Source organism: Podarcis filfolensis (genome assembly GCF_964270895.1).
Source record: "Podarcis filfolensis genome assembly, chromosome: 1".
Taxonomy (NCBI): Eukaryota; Metazoa; Chordata; class Lepidosauria; order Squamata; family Lacertidae; genus Podarcis; species Podarcis filfolensis.
This window is the reverse complement of record NC_139604.1, coordinates 119243836-119266912: the sequence shown is the minus strand read 5'-3', so window position 1 is coordinate 119266912 and position 23077 is coordinate 119243836. Positions and strand designations below refer to the sequence as shown.

General features: G+C 41.4%; 1 protein-coding gene across 7 annotated transcripts in view; it reads right to left on the bottom strand.

The window, feature by feature from the left end:
* Positions 1-23077, bottom strand: part of EML1 (EMAP like 1) — a 130242-nt gene that overhangs the window by 13193 nt on the left and 93972 nt on the right. For 4 of the 7 annotated variants that reach the window (XM_083612470.1, XM_083612467.1, XM_083612468.1 and 1 more), the window contains 12 exons: positions 22671-22699; positions 20655-20681; positions 16220-16349; positions 14188-14337; positions 11851-11920; positions 8605-8715; positions 7702-7797; positions 7260-7394; positions 5863-5962; positions 4637-4791; positions 2632-2757; positions 2010-2141 (listed from right to left, as the gene is read on the bottom strand). In XM_083612470.1, coding sequence (XP_083468596.1) covers positions 2010-2141; positions 2632-2757; positions 4637-4791; positions 5863-5962; positions 7260-7394; positions 7702-7797; positions 8605-8715; positions 11851-11920; positions 14188-14337; positions 16220-16349; positions 20655-20681; positions 22671-22699 — 1261 coding nt within the window. The remainder of the gene's footprint in view (positions 1-2009; positions 2142-2631; positions 2758-4636; positions 4792-5862; positions 5963-7259; positions 7395-7701; positions 7798-8604; positions 8716-11850; positions 11921-14187; positions 14338-16219; positions 16350-20654; positions 20682-22670; positions 22700-23077) is intronic. The other 3 variants (XM_083612471.1, XM_083612469.1, XM_083612466.1) reach the window with 1 other exon arrangement.

Below are 23077 nucleotides of genomic sequence, written 5' to 3'. Positions count from 1 at the left end.
CAGACTCACATGGCGGGGACTAGGAACACGCTCACCAGCTCTGCTCATGAGCATAGCCAAGGGGGGCCAGGGGGACCAGCTGCCCCCCCCCCAACATCAAGTAAAACAATAGAAATACTTAACTGACTGAACATGTCGGTCCTGCCCCCCAACAAAGTCCTGCGTCCCCAAACAAGAATCCTTGCAATGTCCATGGCTCTGTCCCCCAACACCTTGAGAGTTGAGAGCTTTTATTCTGTTATATTGTTGTTCCATCAGTGTACTGACAGTGTTTATGTGCTGGGTTATCTCCAAAACATGCCCACTTAATATTTAAAGTATATATGATCAGCAGATGCACAGGAACCCCAAGGTTTACAGAAGTGCAAAATATGTTCAGGAGGAAAACAAACAAACTTCAGGGGCAGCCCCCACCCTCAAAACAGCCCAGTGAGGAATGAGCTTGTTCTGTGAGCATGAGATACAACACCATACCTAATGACCACCATTATTTCACAACAGAAATATTATTCCCAGCTTTGTCCCAGTGCAAGACAGATCAGTTTTGGAGCAGACCTATTTATTATCATCCAGGCACCAAACCATAATTGATCAGATAATTTCTCATCTGCAAAAGCAGTTGATTCCTCATAGACTATGGAAGGTCACCCTCACCAGCATAAACTGAGATTTGCCAAACTGAAATTTACCATTAGCGGGCTGAAATGTAACTTCAGAAACGACCAAGGCTCAGCAGGTATATCCAGCTTGGCGGAATGCCTGTACAGTGCTGCACTGGATGGGATTTCAAATGTTAAGAGTCTCTCAAGTTGAAGCATACCATTCTTGAAATAAAAACTCATCCGTGTCATCAGACTCACTGCCAGTAATGTGATATTTGCTTGAACTGCGTTTGGCTATTGCTCCAAGCGGTCAAGTAGACTACGCAAGCAGACAGGGGCAGAAGCCATTATTGCTGGGGAAAACAAATGAGCCACCTCGTTCCAGTCTTTCTAACACCAAGCGACATTGCTGAGGGGGCAGCTCAGCTACAGATTCCCTTTGCTAAGCGAACTGTGAGAAGGTGCAGTAGAGGCTTGTGATAGAAAATTATCAGCAAGCTACCATTCTCAGGATTCTTTGGAGGAAGTCAGGACTATTAACTTGGTATAAAACCAATATAATTCTGCATTCTGAAGAGTAAGTTCAAAAAGCAAGATGTAAGCTCTTAAATGGGAATGGACAAGCCTAAGCAATACCGCAACATTAATTCCATTTCCACTTCTCCCAAAGGACCTTAATATCAGAGTACCTTTTCTACAAGTTTAGATCAGTCTTATTTAGTTTTTGTCAATCAGTATGGGTTAAGCCACAGAGCCTAGGACTTGCTGATCAGAAGGTTGGCGGTTCGAATCCCCGCGACGGGGTGAGCTCCCGTTGCTCGGTCCCTGCTCCTGCCAACCTAGCAGTTTGAAAGCACGTCAAAGTGCAAGTAGATAAATAGGTACTGCTCCGGTGGGAAGGTAAACGGCGTTTCCGTGCGCTGCTCTGGTTTGCCAGAAGTGGCTTAGTCGTGCTGGCCACATGACCCGGAAGCTGTACACCAGCTCCCTTGGCCAATAAAGTGAGATGAGCGCCGCGACCCCAGAGTCGGTCACGACTGGACCTAATGGTCAGGGGTCCCTTTACCTTTACTCATTCAAGGACCAGTATAAATCCCCATTTGTAGGTTTTGTAGGCAAAACTGTATCCTTGCCATGCTAAAACACTGTTAATGGTTTGTTTCTCCCCCAAGCTCTGACTTCCTGTTACATCCAAGCTAAAGCATCCACGATCCCTGCTTCAGAGGTTAAACTAAATCAGGAACTGAGATGTTGCTCTCCAGTACTAGCAAAATAGAAGAAGTGAAGGGGGCGTGCGCGATCAGCTTGTGCACAGTAAACCGTTAACAACAGTTTACCTTGATGTCTGAACACTGCCACTGTGGTTGTTAAAGGTGGTGGTGGGGTTATGAAAAAAGGATATCATACCTCTATAATTTTGTTCCAGATCGGACGGTGACTGATGGCATCCCAGAGTGTAATGTGTTTGTCTTGCCCACAAGTGAAGAACTGAGGTTTGGAAGGATGGGCTGTTAGTCCCCAAAGCTCATCAGTATGACCCTTAATAAATACAGCAATGTTTCATCAGAACATGAACAACAGAACACTGTGAGTTTCTCTAATATTTTATTGGTAATAATGGGGGACGGGACATATAGAATCCTTCTCCCTCTTCCTTCAAATCCCACTTCTGGTTCCCCTCTTTTTCATTAATAGCTTTGCTTAACTCTTATATTTTCACCCGCAACTGAAATGAAACCTTTGCGGATGTAACTTCGCTTATTGATATTTGCCCCATTGCCCTTCTCCTCTCCCCTTTCCTTCTCTACTACCCAAACTGAGTTCGTAAGCTTTGAGGGACAGCGTCCTGTCCAGCTCCCCTTTCGTATGTCATGTGACAGCAGCAATTACGCATTCAGCAAGCTCTCAGCTCCTCCGGAGTAGAGATCAAGGAACCTCTTATAATTCAGATTTTTAAAAAATGAACACTATGATTTTGTCTTTCAAAAACTTTGGTCTTAAGAAGGAATGGGCTCAAAGAAGTACTTACCTGGGTAATGGGAGAAAAGTCTCCCGAGAGGGAACCTTGTAGAACAAAATTCCGAGTGGTGCCGATTAACACGACGTCACCTTTCCCTTCTGCTATTGTTCTTATTGGCCCAAATTGCTCTGGAATCTATTTTCAAAATTCAAAAGCATATTGGTTAATCAAGCTGGCATGTAGTTTCCCCCCTCAAGTGTACATTTTCTACAGTGCTGTCCTCGGAAGGTGGTGGACTCTCATTGGAGGTTTTTAAGCAGAGGTTGGATGGCTATCTGTCATTGATACATTAGCTGAGATTCCTGCATCACAAGGGATGACCTTCGGGGTACCTTCCAGTTCTACAATTCCACAAAATATATCTATTGTTTTCTTTGCACGATTTGTTGTTGTGTCATTCCCTCCTCCAATGAGACAATTAAGGGAAGTGTCTTATGCTAGTGTTGCAAAAAAGTAGTGGTTTTCATTTTTATTCAGTAATCCATCTGAACACTTGAGTCACTCAGCAGCGGGCTTGCCATCAGTTCCTGCTCCTTGTTCCTCTTCACAGAATCATAGAGTTGGAAGGGACCATGAGGGTCATCTAGTCCAACTCCCTGCAAAGCTTGATTCTTTTGCCTAACATGGGGCTTGAGTTTATGACCCTGAGATTAAGCGTCCCGTGCTCTACCCACAGAGCTACCCACCCCCCAGGCCAATATTCTGCTTTGCTGTCATTACTATTTATTTTTTTTACACCTTGTTCTCTGTTGCGAGACCCATGGTTGAAACAATACAGACTGGCTAAAGCTGCATACACATTATGAGCTTGAAACACGACAGGTTGCCCCTTTTCTCAATTTGGATCGAAGCTGGTTTGAGGTTGGGGAAACCACAGCATTCTGTAAGAAACAACAGGACAGGCATGGGTGGTGGCGGAAGTTGTGTGTACACTGCTTCCCCTAACCAGTGTTTGGAGCACGCTGGATGCAATCAGGGAATGGCTGTAGCTCCACGGTAGAGCATCAGCGTTGCATACAGGATGTCCTAGGGTTCAATCCCCAGAATCTCCAGACAGGCTGGAACCCTGCAGATCTGCTGTCGGTAAGTGTTGACAATGAACCAGATGGACCAATAGCCTGGGCTCAGTATAATACATGTTCCTATGAATCTTTGATAAAAATGGTGAGAGTGTACACAGCCTAGCTTGTATTAAGATAAGCTAGAAAATGGGGTAGACAGAAGGTTGTGGAGTCAGACACCTGAAGAGCTGCAAAAGAGAGAAAAGGGGCTTAAATGCTGTAAGAGAGCTGGAATACTAAAAAGAAAGCACAGTTGGGAACTATGGAAGGAAGAAACCAGTAGATGACCAGGAAGGGTGCAAACTGATAAATATCGGCTGATTTAAGGGAACAGTCCAGAATACGCAAGGTTGGGTGAGTTTTTTCCTCTACCTGGTTTTTCAATTTGCTCTTATGAGTAACTTAAAACCATTTGCTCAAAACCTGCTTAATTTCTTATTCTACGAAACTATTCAGTAAAAGCGTAATTGGGTATTTTTTGTTGGGGATAGTTTGGGGCTCTATTATTCTTTCTACTCAAGTACCATACCACTCTACCAAGTATTGGAAGTATGTGAGACCAGTTACAGTCCAGGGCTGTTTAGTGAAGGCAGGCAGAGAAAAATAAAGGTATCAACTTGGTGAGGTTAACAAGAAGGAGAGGTTGCATTGAAGGGTTTTCTTGTTTCCTTTCCCTCTCATGATTCAAGCAATGTTATGTATTTCAAGGTAGAGAACTATGCTGGGCAAATGTCTGGGATCTGTATCTATGTATTCAAAATCTATGCATTGTATGACCCTTCTGATATTCATATTCTTAGTCTGAGGACACAGGCATTAGCCATGAGAAACAGTGATGTCTTTTAAAAGTTGACAGGGTGGGGAAAAGCTTTTTCAGGATTCGAGCTGCAAAACAATTCTCTTCTCAAACAGGAAATGCTAAGATGTCGCTTTTGAAGGATTGATGACATCACCTCTGTTTTGTGAAGTTTTTGGTAATTCCCATTCCAAGATATTAGCTTTCTGTCTTTTCCACCTCCAGACACAAGCGTTCCGTCTCGCAACATACAAAGTGCAAAAATGCCACCTTCGTGGGCTCCTTGAACTGCAGAGCTTATTCTGTTGGTACCTAGATATGGGAAGAAAACAAGTTATTAACCAAGCAGTATATCTTATTTGGTGATTCAGTTATTTATTTATTATGGCAAGCCTGTTTTGTCACATATGAAACTCCCTCCCTACTGAAGTTCATCTGGTCTCACCCTGTAGTTTAAGGCAGCTGCTTAAGACACACCTTTTTCAGAGGGTGTCTGGAGGAGGAAAGACCTGATTAGATAATTGGATTAGCTGCTATTTAAAGTTGTTATGCTATGCATTTTAAGAACTGTAATGTTTTATATCCTTTATGTATTTTAATAAAGATTTTCTTATTTGGTTGTAAACCAACCTGGGGGCTTGTGCAAACGGCCGTATATAAACCACAGAAACGTAAGTAAATAAGTAATATTGTGGAAACTGAAAGATACCTTTCGTCTAAACCAACAGGTTTAAGTTGGCCAGTAGATATTTGTGGCTGCAGTGAGTCTTGGCGCTTATTTCTTAAATGTAGCCACAGAACTTAATCAGCTGTTTAATTTGTTAAACCATATTTGTAGTAAAGATTGAAACATGCAAGGTGTCTGCTATCAATCTAGGACCATGTCAAATGTTTTGCAGGTGATTATTTTCTGCTTCCGGGGGACTGAAATGCTCCTTGCACATCTTGTTTTTTTCATGCCTGTTCGCTACCCCCTCTTGGCAGGTATTTTAACGCCATTTTTGCCAATCACCATCAAAAGGCTGACAACATAATCCCAGCTAATCAGGAATCCCATAGCCAGCATGATGTAATTATTAGGCCACGTAGCCAGAACCACTTCACAAGATGGCTTTCGAGTCAGGGCAGTGCTTCCTTCCCTCCCTCAGAAAGGGAAACATTTTTCGCTCCACTCAAACCTTCCATTACTAAGAAGTAGCATACTTTTTGCAGGGGCAATAGCGCTCACAGAATATACCCCTCCCCCAATTGATTCTGAATAAATTCTATTTCATTTTATTTCCAGGGAAAATTAAATAAGCACTTGCATAAATCCAGAAGAAATAACTGTTAAATCTCTGTCATACGTAGTCATTTACTGTTTTATAAGCTTACTCTTCTTACCTTTCCCCCATACTAAGATATTTCCGCTTGAGTCGCCAGTAATCGTATCACCGTTTTCAGAAAACGTCACACACAAAACAAATTTTGGCTTTTCTTGTTTCTGTATGGTAAGAGATTTGATATATTTATAATAATCACAGGGGAATAACATATTTATGATATATTTTTATTTATTCAATTTAGATAATTTCAAAACCGCATGCTTACCACAAGATAAAAATCAAGAGAAATAAGTAACACTCAAGAGATTGCAAGTTTTACAGATTATATCAACATATGTTTACAAATTCTTGAACTATATTAAATAGAATACATTGCACATATGCCTTATCCATGCCATAATACACCTGTTCAATAATGGATTCAAAGCTATCTTCCTTTCTGAAGAAATCCCTTTAAATCAAAACTGCATTTAAAATACCTGGTTGTGGAATGTAAGGTTTTGTTGTAGTGACATTCCAGATTGTGACCCTAAAAATATGGGGGAAAGAAATCACATTCCACATGCTTGGCCTGGACTCAACAGTCAACTATAGGTAGACCCAAAGTCATGCAAATGACCAGTGGATCTTCAGCACTTCCCTTTGAACGCTTTTAAAAATCATGTGGCTTTTGAACTCTCAGTTTGACAAATACCATATTTTTCCATGTGTAAGACTAGGTTTCCCCCCTAAAAAATAATGTCAAAAATTAGGGGGCGTCTTATACATGGATACATCTCTCCCCATTTTCTTAAATCTGAGTCCCCCAAAATAGGGGGCGTCTTACAGATGGAAAAATACGGTAGTTTGCAATACAGCAATGGTAGCAGTCTGCAGCTGTTTGAGAAACACAAGCCACAAAGTATCACTGGACCTGTGGAACTGGCTCTATGGAGATCTTGGGTATATATTGGGTTGTGCACCATAAAGATAACATCACAGCCAATATTCTAAGATGCTGGAAAGATATACAAGTTTTGACTAGAAGAAGGAAGAGCAAGTGTGATGAATCAGAGTCATATTTGCAATAGTAGGTAACGTGATGCTTTTACCCAAGAACGGAGAGCAACAACTCATATTTGAGTCTCCAGCTGTTTTTGGACTACAACTCCCATCATCCTGAGCTAGCAGGACCAGTGGTCAGGGATGATGGGAACTGTAGTCCAAAAACAGCTGGAGACCCAAGTTTGGGAAACCCTGGTCTACACCCTGTTGGATAAATCCTGCCATGGGCAGCTTCTCCTTCAGCACTGTGACCTGGTGACACTAGGAGGACAACAAGACCAGAGATACAACACTGGGAGAAAGATGGGTGAAGTTCATACATTGATTTGAACCAGCCAGCCCATTCTTTGGCTATAGGCTTCCTCTATGTAACTTCCGTATGTAACCCCCATGAACATAAGCACTTCTTACCTCAAATAAGCCTTGCTTTTTAATGAGAGAACTGCCTTCAAGCGTCCAAAAATAAAGATGTGATTTCCCACAAGTAACTATTATATTAGTGTCTGTAGGGTGAAAATCAGCGGCAAATACGGCTTCGTTAGAGCACTAGAAGGAGGGAAAAATTATTTCAACATTTGCAAAAAAAACCAGACATGTCAAAATGCCCACAGACAACATTAAGAGCATCAATAGTCAGTTCATATGCTGCAGAGGGATGTTAAGTGCCTTGCAATACATTAATCTGTATAGATATAGGCCAAATAAGAACATAAGGGGAGGCTGCTGGACCACACTGGAGGCTAGCAGCAATTCTTACAAGATGTTACACTGAATATGGCACCAATGGGGTAGGAGCGAGGGAACAAACCTGGTGGGTCTCAAGTAGCATAAAAGCAATCTCACTGCAAAATACCTTGACATCTGCTAGCTTTTCTTCTCTCTGCCAGTCCCACACTGAAAGCACATGGTCGTTGGAGTCATCCACTGAACAAAGGTTACTCCCTCCATTCTGAAATAGAACATGAAATATCTCACTGGAGGAATGCACCAAAAAGTGATTTAATATCACCACAGATTCTAATTGGAAAGGCAGTTCTCTACGAGCCAGTCCTTATGAAACCAAAACAGCATCATCCACACAGAAGATGTGTTATTGGCAGGTTTGAGGAAAATATACAAAAAATTGTTTAGCAAAAATACAACAACAACAACAACAACAACAACAACAACAAATTTATAACCAACCCATCGGACTGGGTTGCCCCAGCTACTCTGGGTGGCTTCCAACATAAAAACACAACAAAACATCAAGCATTAAAATCTTATTAATACAGGGCTGCCTTCAGATGTCTTCAGAAAGTCATGCAATTGGTTATCTCTTTGACATCTGATGGGAGGGCATCACAAGAAGGCCCTCTGCTGTTTTATTACAACTAATTTGGCCCTAAACTTTAAGGGGAGAAAGGGGAGGAATGAGCAGACTTCTTGGTCACAAATTCAGACAGACAGATCTGCAGCAAACAAATCAAAATTCCACTTGTAGAAGAAGTAAAAATGTTTGGGAATTTCTTTTTTGTTTGTTTGTTTGTTTAAACCCTTCTTGCCTAAGAAAAAGATTTCACTGAAGCAAAACTATCTCAGCAAAACTAGAATCCAGTAAAATAATATTTGGTGCATTCCACTGGGGACAACCTAACACAGAAGTGAATAGCATTTGCTTACAGAGGAAGCTGTCCCATTGAGTTATGACAACAGATTTTAGAACTGTAAATACAGCAAAAAGCGCATCAACAATACATAAAGAGATATCACTTACCGATTTGGAAAATGCAATGCAAGTGACAGCCCGGTCAAAGAACCCCATCCCAATGACATGCAGCGTGTTCAGAGTAACAGAGTCCCAAATGCGGACATGGGGCAGGAGTTGCTGCAGAAATGGAACAAACAATAAGCAACAGCTGCAGTTAGATTTGGGGGTGGGGTGGGGCAGGAATCTGAATACAGTGGTACCTCGGGTTACATACGCTTCAGGTTACAGACTCTGCTAACCCAGAAATAGTACCTCGGGTTAAGAACTTTGCTTCAGGATGAGAACAGAAATCGTGCTCTGGCGGCGCGGAGGCAGCAGGAGGCCCCATTAGCTAAAGTGGTGCTTCAGGTTAAGAACAGTTTCAGGTTAAGTACAGACCTCCGGAACGAATTAAGTACTTAACCTGAGGTACCACTGTATAATCAGAGTATGTGAAAATACCTGCAAATGCATCTTAGCCATATTTAACATCTTCCGTTCATGGAAACACATACATACAGGAGAAAAGGTCCAATTCTCTTTCAACCTCTGCCTCTCATCTGCAATATAGGGGTAATAGTGGTCTAACGTATAGTGTGGTTGTCGGGGTTACTGAGACAATGATATGCAGATGGGCATTTTACTCTATTTCTAGTCCATGTCACTTTTGCAAGTGTAAGTTCCTTCCATTCTGTTTCTACTCCTTTCTAATTTTCTCTTAAAATATATAATTTTTGAATGTGTTTTGATAATTTTTTAGCCAAGAACTGTGTCACAGCATACAAAGAGGTACAAAACCCAATAGAAAGCTGTGGTTCAACCTGCACACTAGTCTAGGAAATGTGGATTAGGTCAAGTCATACCGGGAAAAATCTGGAAAGATCAATTCCCTATGTACACGTGAAGCATTTTTGAGATCCCATCCTGGAATTATTGGGGGCAAGGGGCATGCTTGCTGTTCCCAGAAGTGAGGAGTATGATTCAACTACAAAACCATACAAAACTTCCAAAATGGTCCAATACATTACAAAAAGATTTAACCTTCTGACAGTTTCACTCTGCCCTCTAAAAGTCAGATGAAACAGACAGGTCTTATAACGCTTCCAATTTATAACTAATGCACAGCCTATCCAACTTGCATTTGGTGCTCCCTTCAATGACAGCTAATGGAGTTTGACAGGATTATATAACGTCTGCAATGCAGAGTTAGAACGCTAGAGAGCAATCTTTGCAAATCTTTAAAATAGCAAAAGCCATGGCCAACTGACAGACAGTATTTGCCTATTGATGATTGCAGTCCCAAGTTGCAGAGAGGCAGTTCTGTCTATAAGCAAGAAAATCTATTCACGCAAAGTCTGAATAAATACTAAAAGGATTAGCCAGAGTTGTTCTTGGTCTTTTTATCAATAAAGATCTCTGCAGGGAGAATCCTTTGGAAGATTTAAAGAAATCACTTTATACTTGAGGTTTAACACGTTGAAATAAACAAGAAAATAAGAATTGCATTTCCATTATCTGCAGTCGTTAATGAGCAATAAAAAAAAGAAAGAGCTGCAACCAGTGAACCTTACTAGTTCAAGTATTTAATAGTAATAATAAATATTCTTATTAAAAATGGCTAAGGTCGATAGTCTTTCATACAGATCCTTTCCCACTTTCCATTACAACCACGGTAACTGTAATATTTGTTTTAGTGTTTTTAGCAAGGGCGTAAGAAGAGCCCTGCTAGATTAGAACAAAGGCATATCTAGCGCAACATTCTGTTTCCTACTGTGGCCAACCAGATGCCTATGGGGAAATGACAGGCAGCAAGATTCTCTCTGGATGCTCCACCCACAGTGACTGGCATTCAGGGGCTATGCTGCCTCAGATCCTGGAGTTGTATACAACCATCATAACTAGAAAGCTAATGGAAAAGGAGATTCTATATTTTAGTACCATCAAATGGTGACATTTATGCCTGACAGTTATAAGTACAGTGGTACCTTGGGTTACATACGCTTCAGGTTACAGACGCCGCTAACCCAGAAATATTACCTCGGGTTAAGAACTTTGCTTCAGGATGAGAACAGAAATCGGGCTCCGGCGGCAGGAGGCCCCATTAGCGAAAGTGGTGCTTCAGGTTAAGAACAGTTTCAGGTTAAGAACGGACCTCTGGAACGAATTAAGTACTTAACCCGAGGTATCACTTTACTCGGGTTCTGCTTGCAAGTTTGCCACAGCCTTGCAAGCTTCCCACTACACAGACAGGAAGCTGGATTGCTAGAAAGGCCTTGTATTCTTATTACATTTCCTCTATCAAGCTCATGCTTTTCTCCAAAGCGTTCAGCTTTTTTATGTCATTCATTCTGCCCTTACATTTTATGATCCTGAAGTAGTTCCTGGTGCCTTATTCGCAGTTTCTAGTTTCCTATTTGTTTCAAAAGTGCAGAGGCAGCCTGAATAAATAACCACCCTTCATCAGAAGAGTGTTTGTACTAAAGTGAAAGAACAATTTGTACAACACAGGTGCAATATTTTTAAAAATGCAACAGAATGAATGAATGAATGAATGAATAGCATAAAATTGAGGAACAAAAGCAGTTCTCGTAAATGTTATTATCTGAAATGCTGGGACAAATGAGAAAGTTTTAACAGAGCGCTAAAGAAAAAAATGCAAAGTGTGTTTCTTTAAGGAGGGCATTCAAACTGAGACAACACTTCAAAATAAGACCAGGTCACTACCGTGAATCATTTACCAACAGAACTGGTAGACATTGCCCAACAAAGTAAAACAGCACCACATCTGACTCAAGGCTTCATTTTGACGCATCGTGCTCTCAAGTGGCAAGTTCTCAGGAATGATATTGATTGACACCAGAAACTGCTATATGCAACAGGAATTGGGTTTTGGACACAAAATAAACATTCAGCTGCCCCAGATTTACATACATGCATCCAGCAGACCGTGTTGTATGAAGAATCCAAATCAAAACTTCACAATCAATGCATACTCAAGCACGAAGCACCCAAGAATGACATGGCTTTAGGTTGGAAAGGAAACTGAACTAGGAACCAAACTCATCCTCATTTATATATCCCTACTAACATCATTTCTTCTATCATTTCCACTACATTGGAGCTCTAGTTCCTTTCAACATATAATCCTGGAGGTTTACTTTTAACACACCTGCTCCTGATTAGTATTAATATATTAGCACATTAGTACGTTAGCATAAAAACAACAGATTTCTAACAAGCAAAATTCTGAACATGATCAATAGGCCGACTTACTTTCCCATCCTTAGATGTTCCTGCAACCTGACCAGTTGCTATGGTGATCCTGTCAGGATGGACAGCTAGGCTGAAGGAGGGAGGGAAAAAACCTTTGTCAAATCTCATATTACAAACACTGCTCACAATGCAAGCTAAAAGAATTCTGAACACCCTGGACTGGATGGTTTCCCAAACATTTATTGCAATGCATACGGAAACATTCTCATTTCAGCCCTTGCCATGTCTAATGTGTGAAGACAAGTATCGCAAGACACTGAAGGGTGCAAACAATTACAGTATTTTGCACATGCTTTTCATAAACTATTTAAATTTGATAATTTAATTCCCATGACAAATGCTCAAAGTTGCACTGTCCCCAACCTGCAATCTCTTGCAATAACCAAATCAATATTAACACTAAATGCACGAACTATTGAGGACTAGATTTATGCCTGCATCAGTGCTCCTTGTTCCATTTCTTGTAATCATGCAAAGCTGGTGATGAGAACTGATGTGGGGTATTATTTACTATGGGTCGCTTTCAACTCCCTTTTGAAATTATTGACTTAAGTGAGTTGTGGCCATTAATTTGAATGGGTCTAGTTCTGAGTAAAAGTTAGTTGTTTTTATATCTGTTGGAAGCTGCCCAGAGTGGCTGGGGCAATCCAATCAGATGGGTGGGGGGAAATAAATAAATAAATAAATAAATAAGTAAATAAATAAATAAATAAAATAAAATAAAATAAAATAAAATAAAATAAAATAAAATAAAATAAATAAAATAAAATAAAATAAAATAAAATAAATAAAATAAAATAAAATAAAATAAAATAAAATAATTGGCTGCAACCCTATATTGTTGTCCTGCTTTTCAGATGCCTGTCTCCCAAAGTGGCCCAAAGAAAAAGAAAGGGGAAAAGCCATGCACCAGACTTATAAACTAAAAAGATAAGGGGGGCTCCCCATGCTTCTGCAACATCTGTAACATCATCATCATCATCATTTCATTTGTATGCCATAGTTGTATGCCATCATTTGTATTCCAACATTTTATTTGTATGCCATATTTCCATAGTTAAAACAATGCTCAAGCTTACAACATGACAAGATTTACATAATTATCAACATAGCAAAAGCCATGAGCAATAAATAAAACATCAAAAAGTGCCATACATAACCAAATGGAAAACCATTTCCACATAAATCATAAAATCTAAAACTAAGAAAACAGCAAGGCAACAGGAGTTAGAGCAGTGTGTTATTTCAGGGAAGAAAGCAAGAAGTGAGTTCCCTGAAGCTGCTCCTTCTCTGGCCCCTGGATGAGGTTAGGCTGGTCTCCTTTTTGCCTTGATTCCTAGAAGGCAGTAGTGCAGCCTCATAGTGATCCTAGGTCTTCTTTCTCATGGAGCCAGAATGTGATTCTTTCCTGCTCTCCAGCTCCAGGGTGGTAGTAGTTACAACTGTGGGCTGTTAGCCAGGAATCTCCCATTCATTACAACATCAGTTCCATGAGTAATGGAAGGAGTATGAATGGCTTAACTTTTGTGCTCTCATTCCTACCTAGGCACTGCATTGTTGGAAAATTAAGACAAGGCAGGTGCCAGTATCACCAACATCACCAGGTGGAGGCCCATGTGGGTATTGTGTCTGGCCCCCCCTAAAATTTGGCTCTGCTGCTGTACATTATAGTCGTACCTTGGCTGTCAAATGGAATCTGTTCTGGACGCCCGTTCGACTTCTGAAAAGGTTTGACAACCAAGGCGCGGCTTCTGATTGGCTGCAGGAGCTTCCTGCACTCAACCGGAAGCCGCAGAAGCTGCGTCGGACGTTCGGCTTGCAAAGAACGTTCACAAACCAGAACACTCACTTCCAGGTTTGCGGCGTTCAGAAGCCCAAACGAGTGCCAAGGCGTTCGTCAACCAAGGTACGACTGTATTTACAAGACGTGGGCAAACTTCAGGCTACTCTGTTTTTACTGGAACACCAAAATCTACCAGCCAGAGCCAGGTGCAAAATGGTGCTTCAGCGAGATGGCCATATGCTAAGAATTAAAGAATATGGGACCTTTGAACAAATGCCCAGCCCAGCAATTTGTGATCCGTACCAGAACCAAACTCTCAAGTCCTATCACAAGGAATCTAACTGGACGGGCAGGGCTTTTAAGTTGCTGCCATTATTAAGACTATTAAGGGGTTAGAAACTGTTGTAGATTTCTGCAAACCACCTAGAGATCTGCCAGTAGATCCCAATCTACTTTCTGCCCACCCCTGCTTTATGAGAAATGGGACACGCTATATAGTTCCAATTCTTCCACCTTGTTTTATTGCCAAGGTATCGATGCCCTATACAGCTTACCACTTAACATCGTCATTGTGAGCGGTGTAATGCCGCTGCAGTTGCTCTTCAACATTGTACAACACAACAACAGACGCAATGAAATACACGGTTTCGCCCGTCGGAAGGAGGTACAGGTTACTACGGCAGTCCCGACCCCTGTAGCCATAGCTGACATCTTAGTTAAGATCATAATAGTTTGCAAGCGGCCGTTCAAAAATTGCAAGCGCCATTTGATGTGGTAATTTGGGTCCATACTGTAAGGCTCTATGACTGCGCTAGTTTATTTGCACCAGATGCTGAACGCAGTTCACTAACCGTTGTTCCATTTCCTGGTGAATCTGGTGGAGGCAGATTTCTTTTTTGGGGAGCGATGGGCTTTCCTTTCAGATGTTCTGTGCTGTATCTCAGCAGACATGATGTACAACATCAGGTATGCTGCCTGGGAGCCCTCCATGTTGGTTGAGGTGGGTTTGGTTTCAAGTGGCAGAAGGAGAGCTCGCCATTTGAAACAGGATTCCCCCCTCCCCCATCAAGCCTGCAGGTAGGACAACCTCCATTTCAAACAAGAGACTGGGACCTTCCCAGTGAACTGATCTCCTCACCTTTAAGCAGTTCAGACCTGGAATACCCTGCTGCTGTTCTTCATTGGGGACAACTCCACAGCCACAAAGCAAGAAGGTATAAGCCCACCCCCTCGGGAAATGCTAGCACAGTGTACCTATAGACTTATCACCCAAACCACAACACAGATGAGTATACCTCCCCTTTAGGACTTTTGCAATGTACAGTTCACCTGCCTTCCCCTGTATTCGGTCTGTTGTACAGATTTGCCTTGAAATAATTTAAATGATGCAACTGAAGGAGCCTACAACAATACAGAAGCAGTGAATCTCATTCTCCAACCACCAGTGCCAATCATGGGCAGATCTAATCTAATCGTGGGAATTAATCTATATGTTAAATGGTACTATTTGGCACATGATGCTATTTAACATTTAAAATCATGCAGCAGCATGCTTTGTCATACATGGTTTCTTGCTTATTGAAGGCCAAGATGAACTTTGGATGGATAAATTGATAGACAGACAGACAGACAGAGGCCCTGTACAGTACTTCTGATTTGTCTTCAAAAGACTGGCCAACAGTGACTAGTGTGCTTAAGAAAGAATCTGAAAAATAATTCTAGGAGTAAATAAAAAGAGAACCAGCATAAACTGTCTTTCTGTGTAGCATATGACCAAGCAATGACGGTATTTATACAGCCTAAATGGATGTGCTCAAAATCATGATGTATGAAATATACTCAGAGTCGCAAAGTGATTTCATGCTCTTTATTCAGCTCGTAGTGGTGAGGAGGAAGGAATGAAAGTCCCCTCAAAGTATCTGCTTTATATACATTATTTACACAATGGGCTGCACATGATTGGCTAATTCCGGAATTCTACTGTAAGCCAATCAGGTTGTGGATTCACTTCTATCTGGAGCATGATTGGGTGGTTCCTGCCAACCAATCATACTGCTGCATTGTTCTAGGACCAATCAGACTGCTGCATTCTGAATCCTATTGTTCTAGGACCAATCAGACTGCTGCAGTTTGAATCCTATTTAATTCAGTACATAACAATGTATTTTCTAAGAATTCTGTTCCTTAAAAACTGCAGACATATAAATACCCTTTGATATGCCAGTAAAAGAGAAAAGCTGTTTAAGTACATTATAATTAGTAACCATAGCGCCCTACTTTTCTGCAATGTGCCTAATTTAACCGTGTGATAATTAACTGGTTTTAAACATAAACCTTCAGGCTACATTCAGCTGAAGCCTTCCTGGAGCTGCTTAATGGGATAAAGATGTGCAGCAGAAGTTTCATATTATTAATACTCATTTGATTGTTTTATCAGTGAAATGGTAATTGCTTCCAAAAAAAATCCCAGATGCCCGCTATGTTTAATAACCTTCCAAGATACATTACAAAAAAACAACAACACACAACCGAACCCAAGAAATGAGCAGTTTCTACGTTTAACATGCAGCCATAAGCAAAGGATACACCCATTCCAGTTTTAGCCTCTTGGCTGGTAGTTCTGCTTTTGCTTCCAGACTGTAAGATTCCACTTGATCTTTGGGCATGAACATGGTAACAGGGCGTCCACGCAGAAACATTTTAACGTATCCTTCCTCTACAAAAAGGTCAAAAGACAGAAAGAATTACACACATACACCATTAGTCATGTACTTCAACATTCTTCTATCCCAGCCCACTAATATGTTGCCTAATGACACGTTGAAGTTACATTTTGGGGGGGATGATGTTCCCCACCCCACCCTGGCTAGCAAAATTTGAAATAATCAGTTATACACACCAAGTCCCCTTCTGCTTTAAATCTCTTTACAATACTGAAGAAGAAGCTCCAAAGATTACAATTAACACCAAAAATAATAATAAAAAAAAAAAATATGCCACATGAAATTCTTTTATTTATTTTTATTGGATATTTACACATCTGGGTTTCAGCATCTACAATTTTTAACATTCATGGCATCTTAGTGTAAAGACAAACTTTGCACTCGGTTTATATTGTTAGAGATACACTGGAAGCACAACGAGGACAGGCAATTAGTAAAAGATCTGTGCTGAAGTACATGTAAGAAAGAAGAAGGCTAAGCTTTAAAACAGAAGCAGCAACAATGACAGCACAGAGAAAGGAGAGAGAAACATAAAAGAATGACAGATCTGAACTCTGCTGACATTAAGTAAACACCCTGAACACCAGAAATGCTCTAGTCGACGGTGCTTTAAGTGAAGTATGAAGCCAGAGGAACTTTAATAACAGATCTGGAAGTACTGACTTGGGGACTTCATGGGGCTTAAAAAGCTAGGTGATCTAGGAAATGTCATGATAGTCTGACTAGGACTTTTAGGAAATGGCAAAGCCAAAGGAGGTTTCTTGCGAACAGCTGGTGAAGCTTTTCGAGGTTCAGAACTTGCTGCCTCCTGTTGCTCCATCGGCAGATCAAGGGATCCAGCCTTGTTCTCATCCAAATCGGGCAGTTTTGGAGTCAATGACATCAGCAGAGTTACTAGACGGAATAATTGTGGGCACAGAGAAAATGGAAGGGCAGAAGCAATAACATTATGTAAATCAGTGAGAGAATTTTAGGTCTACTAAAAGCATTGCTAAGGATTTTCAAACACCATTTTTTTAAAAAAAAGAGCCAGTGTTTAAAGGAGGAGGGCTTTGTTTTAGTAGACAAACATACCGTATTTTTTGCTCTATAAGACTCACTTTTTCCCTCCTAAAAAGTAAGGGGAAATGTGTGTGCATCTTATGGAGCGAATGCAGGCTGCGCAGCTATCCCAGAAGCCAGAACAGCAAGAGGGATTGCTGCTTTCACTGCGTAGCGATACCTCTTGCTGAGATTCTTCTGAGATTCAGAATATTCTTCTGAGATTCAGAATATTTTTTTTCTTGTTTTCCTCCTCCAAAAACTAGGTGCGTCTTGTGATCCGGTGCGTCTTATAGAGCGAAAAATACGGTAATTTATGTGTTGTCATTGTAGTTTTAATCAGAATTCACAGAACAACAATATCATGTTATAAGCTTATTTGCCAATAACAATTTAACAGTTGTTGCAGTGGTTAGTGTTTTTTTAAAACCCGCAATGCACATATGGAATGTAACCGAAGCTTAACTAGACACCTTCTAATTCTTTTCTCTTTTTTTTAAGGAAGAACAACAAAACGCGTTGAAGCGAACACATAACTGCAAGCTTAACAAAGCTGTACTTTGCACATATTGCTAGGGATTCTTTCAAAGCATGAAAAGTTGCTACAGTACTTTACAGCTGCACATAGAAAAACAAAGTACACAATGAATAGCTGGACACTTGACAGTTCCTGAGCTGTACAGGAAAGTTACAGGTAGCTACATTTCTAGGCCTACAACAACAAAACTAAGCACATCTGTCCTTAAACATGGACTATGTAGCACACATCAAAAGCTCAAAAGATCACTTATCAGAAAATAATGCGGGTAGCCAATGTTAAAGTCCAATGCTGATGGAATGCTGCCAATCTCCAAAGCACAATCAGGATGCTGTGAATTTATGGAGGTCCTCAACCCCCATCTAAACCATGACAACCCTGATTCTGCTCACCTGGCTTCCACTCTTAATCAGGAAGCCAGGTGAGAAGAACCATGGTTATCTTCATCGGGTTTTAAACACAAGATGTTTGGGACTACAACTCCCATGACACACTATTACTGGCTGTGCTTCCTGGGGCTAATGGGAATTGCTGTCCAAAAGATCTGGAGGGCATCACTTTGACTACTCCTTCCCTAGTGCCAACAGGAGATTTTTTTTGGGGGGGGGCCTTGGCACTGGGAAGAAGGAGTAGTAGTATATGCCCTGCTTCCAAGTTCTCAGGCACTGGCAGCACTACATTTGCATGGCACCCACCTAATGTGAGGAGTGGGTTTTAAATTAATGCTTACTAGCATATTGTTCTTCTGAAATGTGTTAGCGTAAGCACACAACCACTAATTGCATCCAAGCATTGTGAGACAGCTGCCTTTGGGGAACCTGTGCTAACCTAACATTTACCATGTAAGCAAGTAAATGCTTAGATGGGTAAGCAGCAATCACTGTAGCACTAGATCACTACATTACACATTATGGGTACAAGCATTTAGAATCAGGGTACAGTCGTACCTTGGAAGTCGAACGGAATCCGTTCTGGAAGTCCATTCGACTTCCAAAACGTTTGGAAACCAAAGTGCGGCTTCTGATTGGCTGCAGGAAGCTCCTGCAGCCAATCGGAAGCCCCATTGGACATTTGGCTTCCAAAAATAGTTTGCAAACCAGAACAGTCACTTCCAGATTTGCGTCATTCAGAAGCCAAAACGTTCGAGAACTAAGCTGGTCGAATACCAAGGTACGGTACTAAACTCTTGTCCACAGAACACACAATTAACTCAAAACAACCTTGCTATCAGTCACACGCCAGGAATGATTAATAATCCTTTCCAGGCAAACATCTACCCAAACTTATTGTCCAGACCACCCGTTCATAACAGGTGTGTGGCAGCAGACATAGATACTGATAGGCTAATTCAGACAGTGGCATGCCCACCATCACTTAAAATATTTATGTAGCCTTTTTTGCTTTAGTATTCAAAGACACAGAAAGAACAACAGACGGCAAGTGTCTTAGAATAACAGACTGCAAGAGAAGATACTGGCTAATGGAAGTGAAGCCACTATATAAAAAGGTGAAAGACTGTTAAATTGTTAAAAGCAAGGCTGGATAAAGCACCTGCAGTATTCTTATACTACTGCAGGAACAGCTGGGAAACAGAACTGAGCAGAAAGGTTGAAACTAGCAACGCCTCAAGTTGCTTCCATGAGAGACTGCAAAATTAGTTACATGCGGCTTGTTGAACAATATGAACCACGAGAATAGAAGCAACCATGATTAAGAACTTAGCCTCACATAATTTTTAGGAGATGCGGATTAATGAGGAGTTAGGAATAAACCATTTGTACAAATGCAACACAAATCTGTTTACACAAGCTACAATGAAAACAATTGTGCATCGATTAAAACTTGGTTAAATGTTAATTATCAGCAAGCACTTCCAATATCATACATTCAATAACCCTAATTTGGCATTCATATATATCCAACCGTATCCCTCTGCTCATGGAAGGCTCTTTGCTCCAATGGAAGCTTCCATGAATGGAAGGAGGAGGGAGGTGATTTTCACCAATTTCCCCTTTGGCCTGCGGCCCACCTCCCACTCTGTTTGGAGGAGTTCCCCAAACCCTCTAGCGCAGATTTGCAAGGAGCTGCAGAGAGAAGGGGGGAAATCAGTAAAAATTGCTTCTTGTCACCTGTTTCCATTCATAGAAGACTCTAATGGACCTAACAGTCTTTGCATAAGCAGAGGGACACAACTGGAGACAACCTAATACGTTAACAGCACTGAAATATCTGTTAGCCACTGCTGTATGCGCGTTGGCAATTCAGGTTAAGTCTATGATTTACCAGGGACAATTAAGGAAGTGAGCAAGCACTGCAATGCCACTCTAAATGCTTATTTAGGCACACATTAGGAGACTAACCAAACAAACTATATAGTGCAGGCTCTATCACATGGCTTCTCAGCTGAAGTGCCAAGCAACTATTATCACACAATGGTACATTCATGTGTTGCCATATAGCTCTCTAACATTTGTCTCTTTCCTTGGCCATTTATTTGACCAGATCAACTAAAAATCAAAGCGAAAATCCATTTGGATTAAATTCTACAAGGCTTACAACCCAGTAGGCGCCCTGCAAGAACTTTGGTCAGAAGAAACCGAACTTGTTTAGCGTTGTAGCAGTAGAAGAAACATGTTGCCTCAATGGAGACAAACTCCTTTGGCTCTGTTAATAAGATTGCTTAGAGAGCTATGAGGTTTCAGAAGTGAGGCCTACCTACCTTTACAATGTGTCACACGGCGCTTCCCTTGTGGTTACAGAGACAGAGATAGAAGGGCTAGATAAAGATGCATTCAAGAACAGTCAGGCTCACCTAAACCCCTGCTCTATGGACTCCCCAACCGTCCTCTTTGATGTCCTGTTCAGGGAATACCATTTTTGGTTCATGCAAGCGGTCTGAATCTTCCACAGACAACCAGTGAACAGGATGACCCTAGATTGATTCACATGTTGCTGTTTGCACTAACTGCAATTTAGACTGCAAATGACAAGTTGTGTTTGAGATGTACAGACCAGCCATGGGTTTACTTGGTTTCCATCATCTCCTACCATCCAGAACAATATCAGGATGCTATTCCAAATAGTAGCTGGGGAGGACGGGGACGCGAAGGAATATCCCAAACTATTTTTCTTTTAACCCAGAATATTTTCCCCAAATTGTAGTTTGCCGACCAGCTTCAAACCATGCTTCTTGCCTGGAGGCCACTTGCAAAACATGGTTTCTTGGATGGTACTGGTTCAGGTATCACAATAAACCATGGTTTGCCTGAACCACATCATCATGCAACCATTCTTGCAAGAGAGGCTGAAAGTGGAGGACTGTGGGTATTATTGCTTATTCTATTTGCAACGGCAGATGTGATGCTCACAGTTGAGATAATCAGGACTTCATATAAAGACATCTACTTCACTGTGCCAAGAGGTAAGGAAGATTTTACCACATGTTGGATGTAGTAAAATGATCATTAGTGTGGGGCTTAGTAGCTACTCTCAACAGAATGAATGCATTTAATGGCCAATCTTTCTATACAACAATAGTAGCATGTACTCTTTTTAAAAGCAGAATAGATAGGAAACACAGGGAAGTATGTTAACAAGTATGCCCTCCCCCAATATTGGCTCCTAAGAAGTAGAAAAAAGGCATTGTCATTGATTTAGGGAATGATGCTGCTTGATTCAAGGAAAGTATTCACATGCTCTAACACTGTCCTTTCCACCTCAACCCCATTTTCTCCTATGAGCTTTGGTTTTGTCGGGTGAGAGGTCACAAATCAGAAATATTGCTGTGTGCTGCTTCTCGTCAAGTGTGGCAGGTGTGTAACTGGAAATGAGGCTTTTTCCCGTGTGCCTGGATTGGAAGGGAGGATTAACCTGCCTACAAAAAACAACAACACCTGCAGACCTTTTTGATTTATATACTTGTTATATTTGTATTTCACCTTCCCTCCAATAGATGCTAAAGTGAGGATCATTAAAACTGAGGCACAAGTAAATGTTTGATGCTACTCTGAATCCCAAATGAACCCCCCCAAATTCATCATTAATTACTGAATTAAGGACACTGCATACGCTTCTTGAAAAAGATAAAATTAAAAGAAAAGTATTACCTGATAAAACCAGCATATCAAGTTCATTTCCAGAAAATGTGAAACTGTTTATTACCATTTGTTAATCACTGTAAAGTAGGACTAGGCCGTGTTTTAGGAAATTAACAGTCAGAGTTCTGTTGACAGTTCTGTTGACCAGTTAACTCAGTAGAAAGCCTAGCTAGCTACAAACATTCAAACCATGTTTAGAAAAAGGTTATACAGTGGTGCCCCGCAAGACGGATGCCTCGCAAGATGGAAAACCCGCTAGACGAATGGGTTTTCCGTTTTGGAGGTGCTTCGCAAAACGAATTTCCTATGGGCTTGCTTCGCAAGATGAAAATGTCTTGCGAGTTCCTGCGGGGTTTTTTTCCTCCCCCCCCCCCTTTTTCCCAAGCCGCTAAGCCGCTTATCAGCTGATCCCTAAGCCGCTAAGCCGCTTAACAGCTGATCCGCTAAGCCGCTTAACAGCTGATCGCTAAGCCCGCTAAGCCGCTAATAGCGCTAATCCGCTAATGGGCTTGCTTCGCAAGACGATAAAACCGCAAGACGAAGAGACTCGCGGAACGGATTCTTTTCGTCTTGCGAGGCACCACTGTATCATCATGAAAACACCATTTACATAAGAATAAAGAACGCAAAACAATTACCTGCACTGAACATTGGTTCCTTAGGCTTGCTGTGAAAATAATCAAGAAACATCCTTTTAACAAGACTTGCATGCCCACCTTTCCTCCCAAGCCCCCCTCTCCTTCATGACCATCCATCTCAAATAAAACAAAATTGCCATCCATTCAGTTCAGCAGGGATGAAGTACTGGCTTTGTTTTTGATTCTGGCAGGCCCGTGCACAGCTTGTCTGAGGCCCAGGGTGGGAATCCCCGGATGGCTGGGAGGCATGGGGCATTCTTGGCATGACTAAGGCAGGGCCCCTGGCCAGCTTTGCCCTCCATGCAAAGTGTACCCAGCCGCCCCCCTGCACCGTTCAAATTAATGCAACTATAATTGAATGAGGCAAGAGAATGGAGCTGTACATGTTTGTCCTATGCCCGTCCATC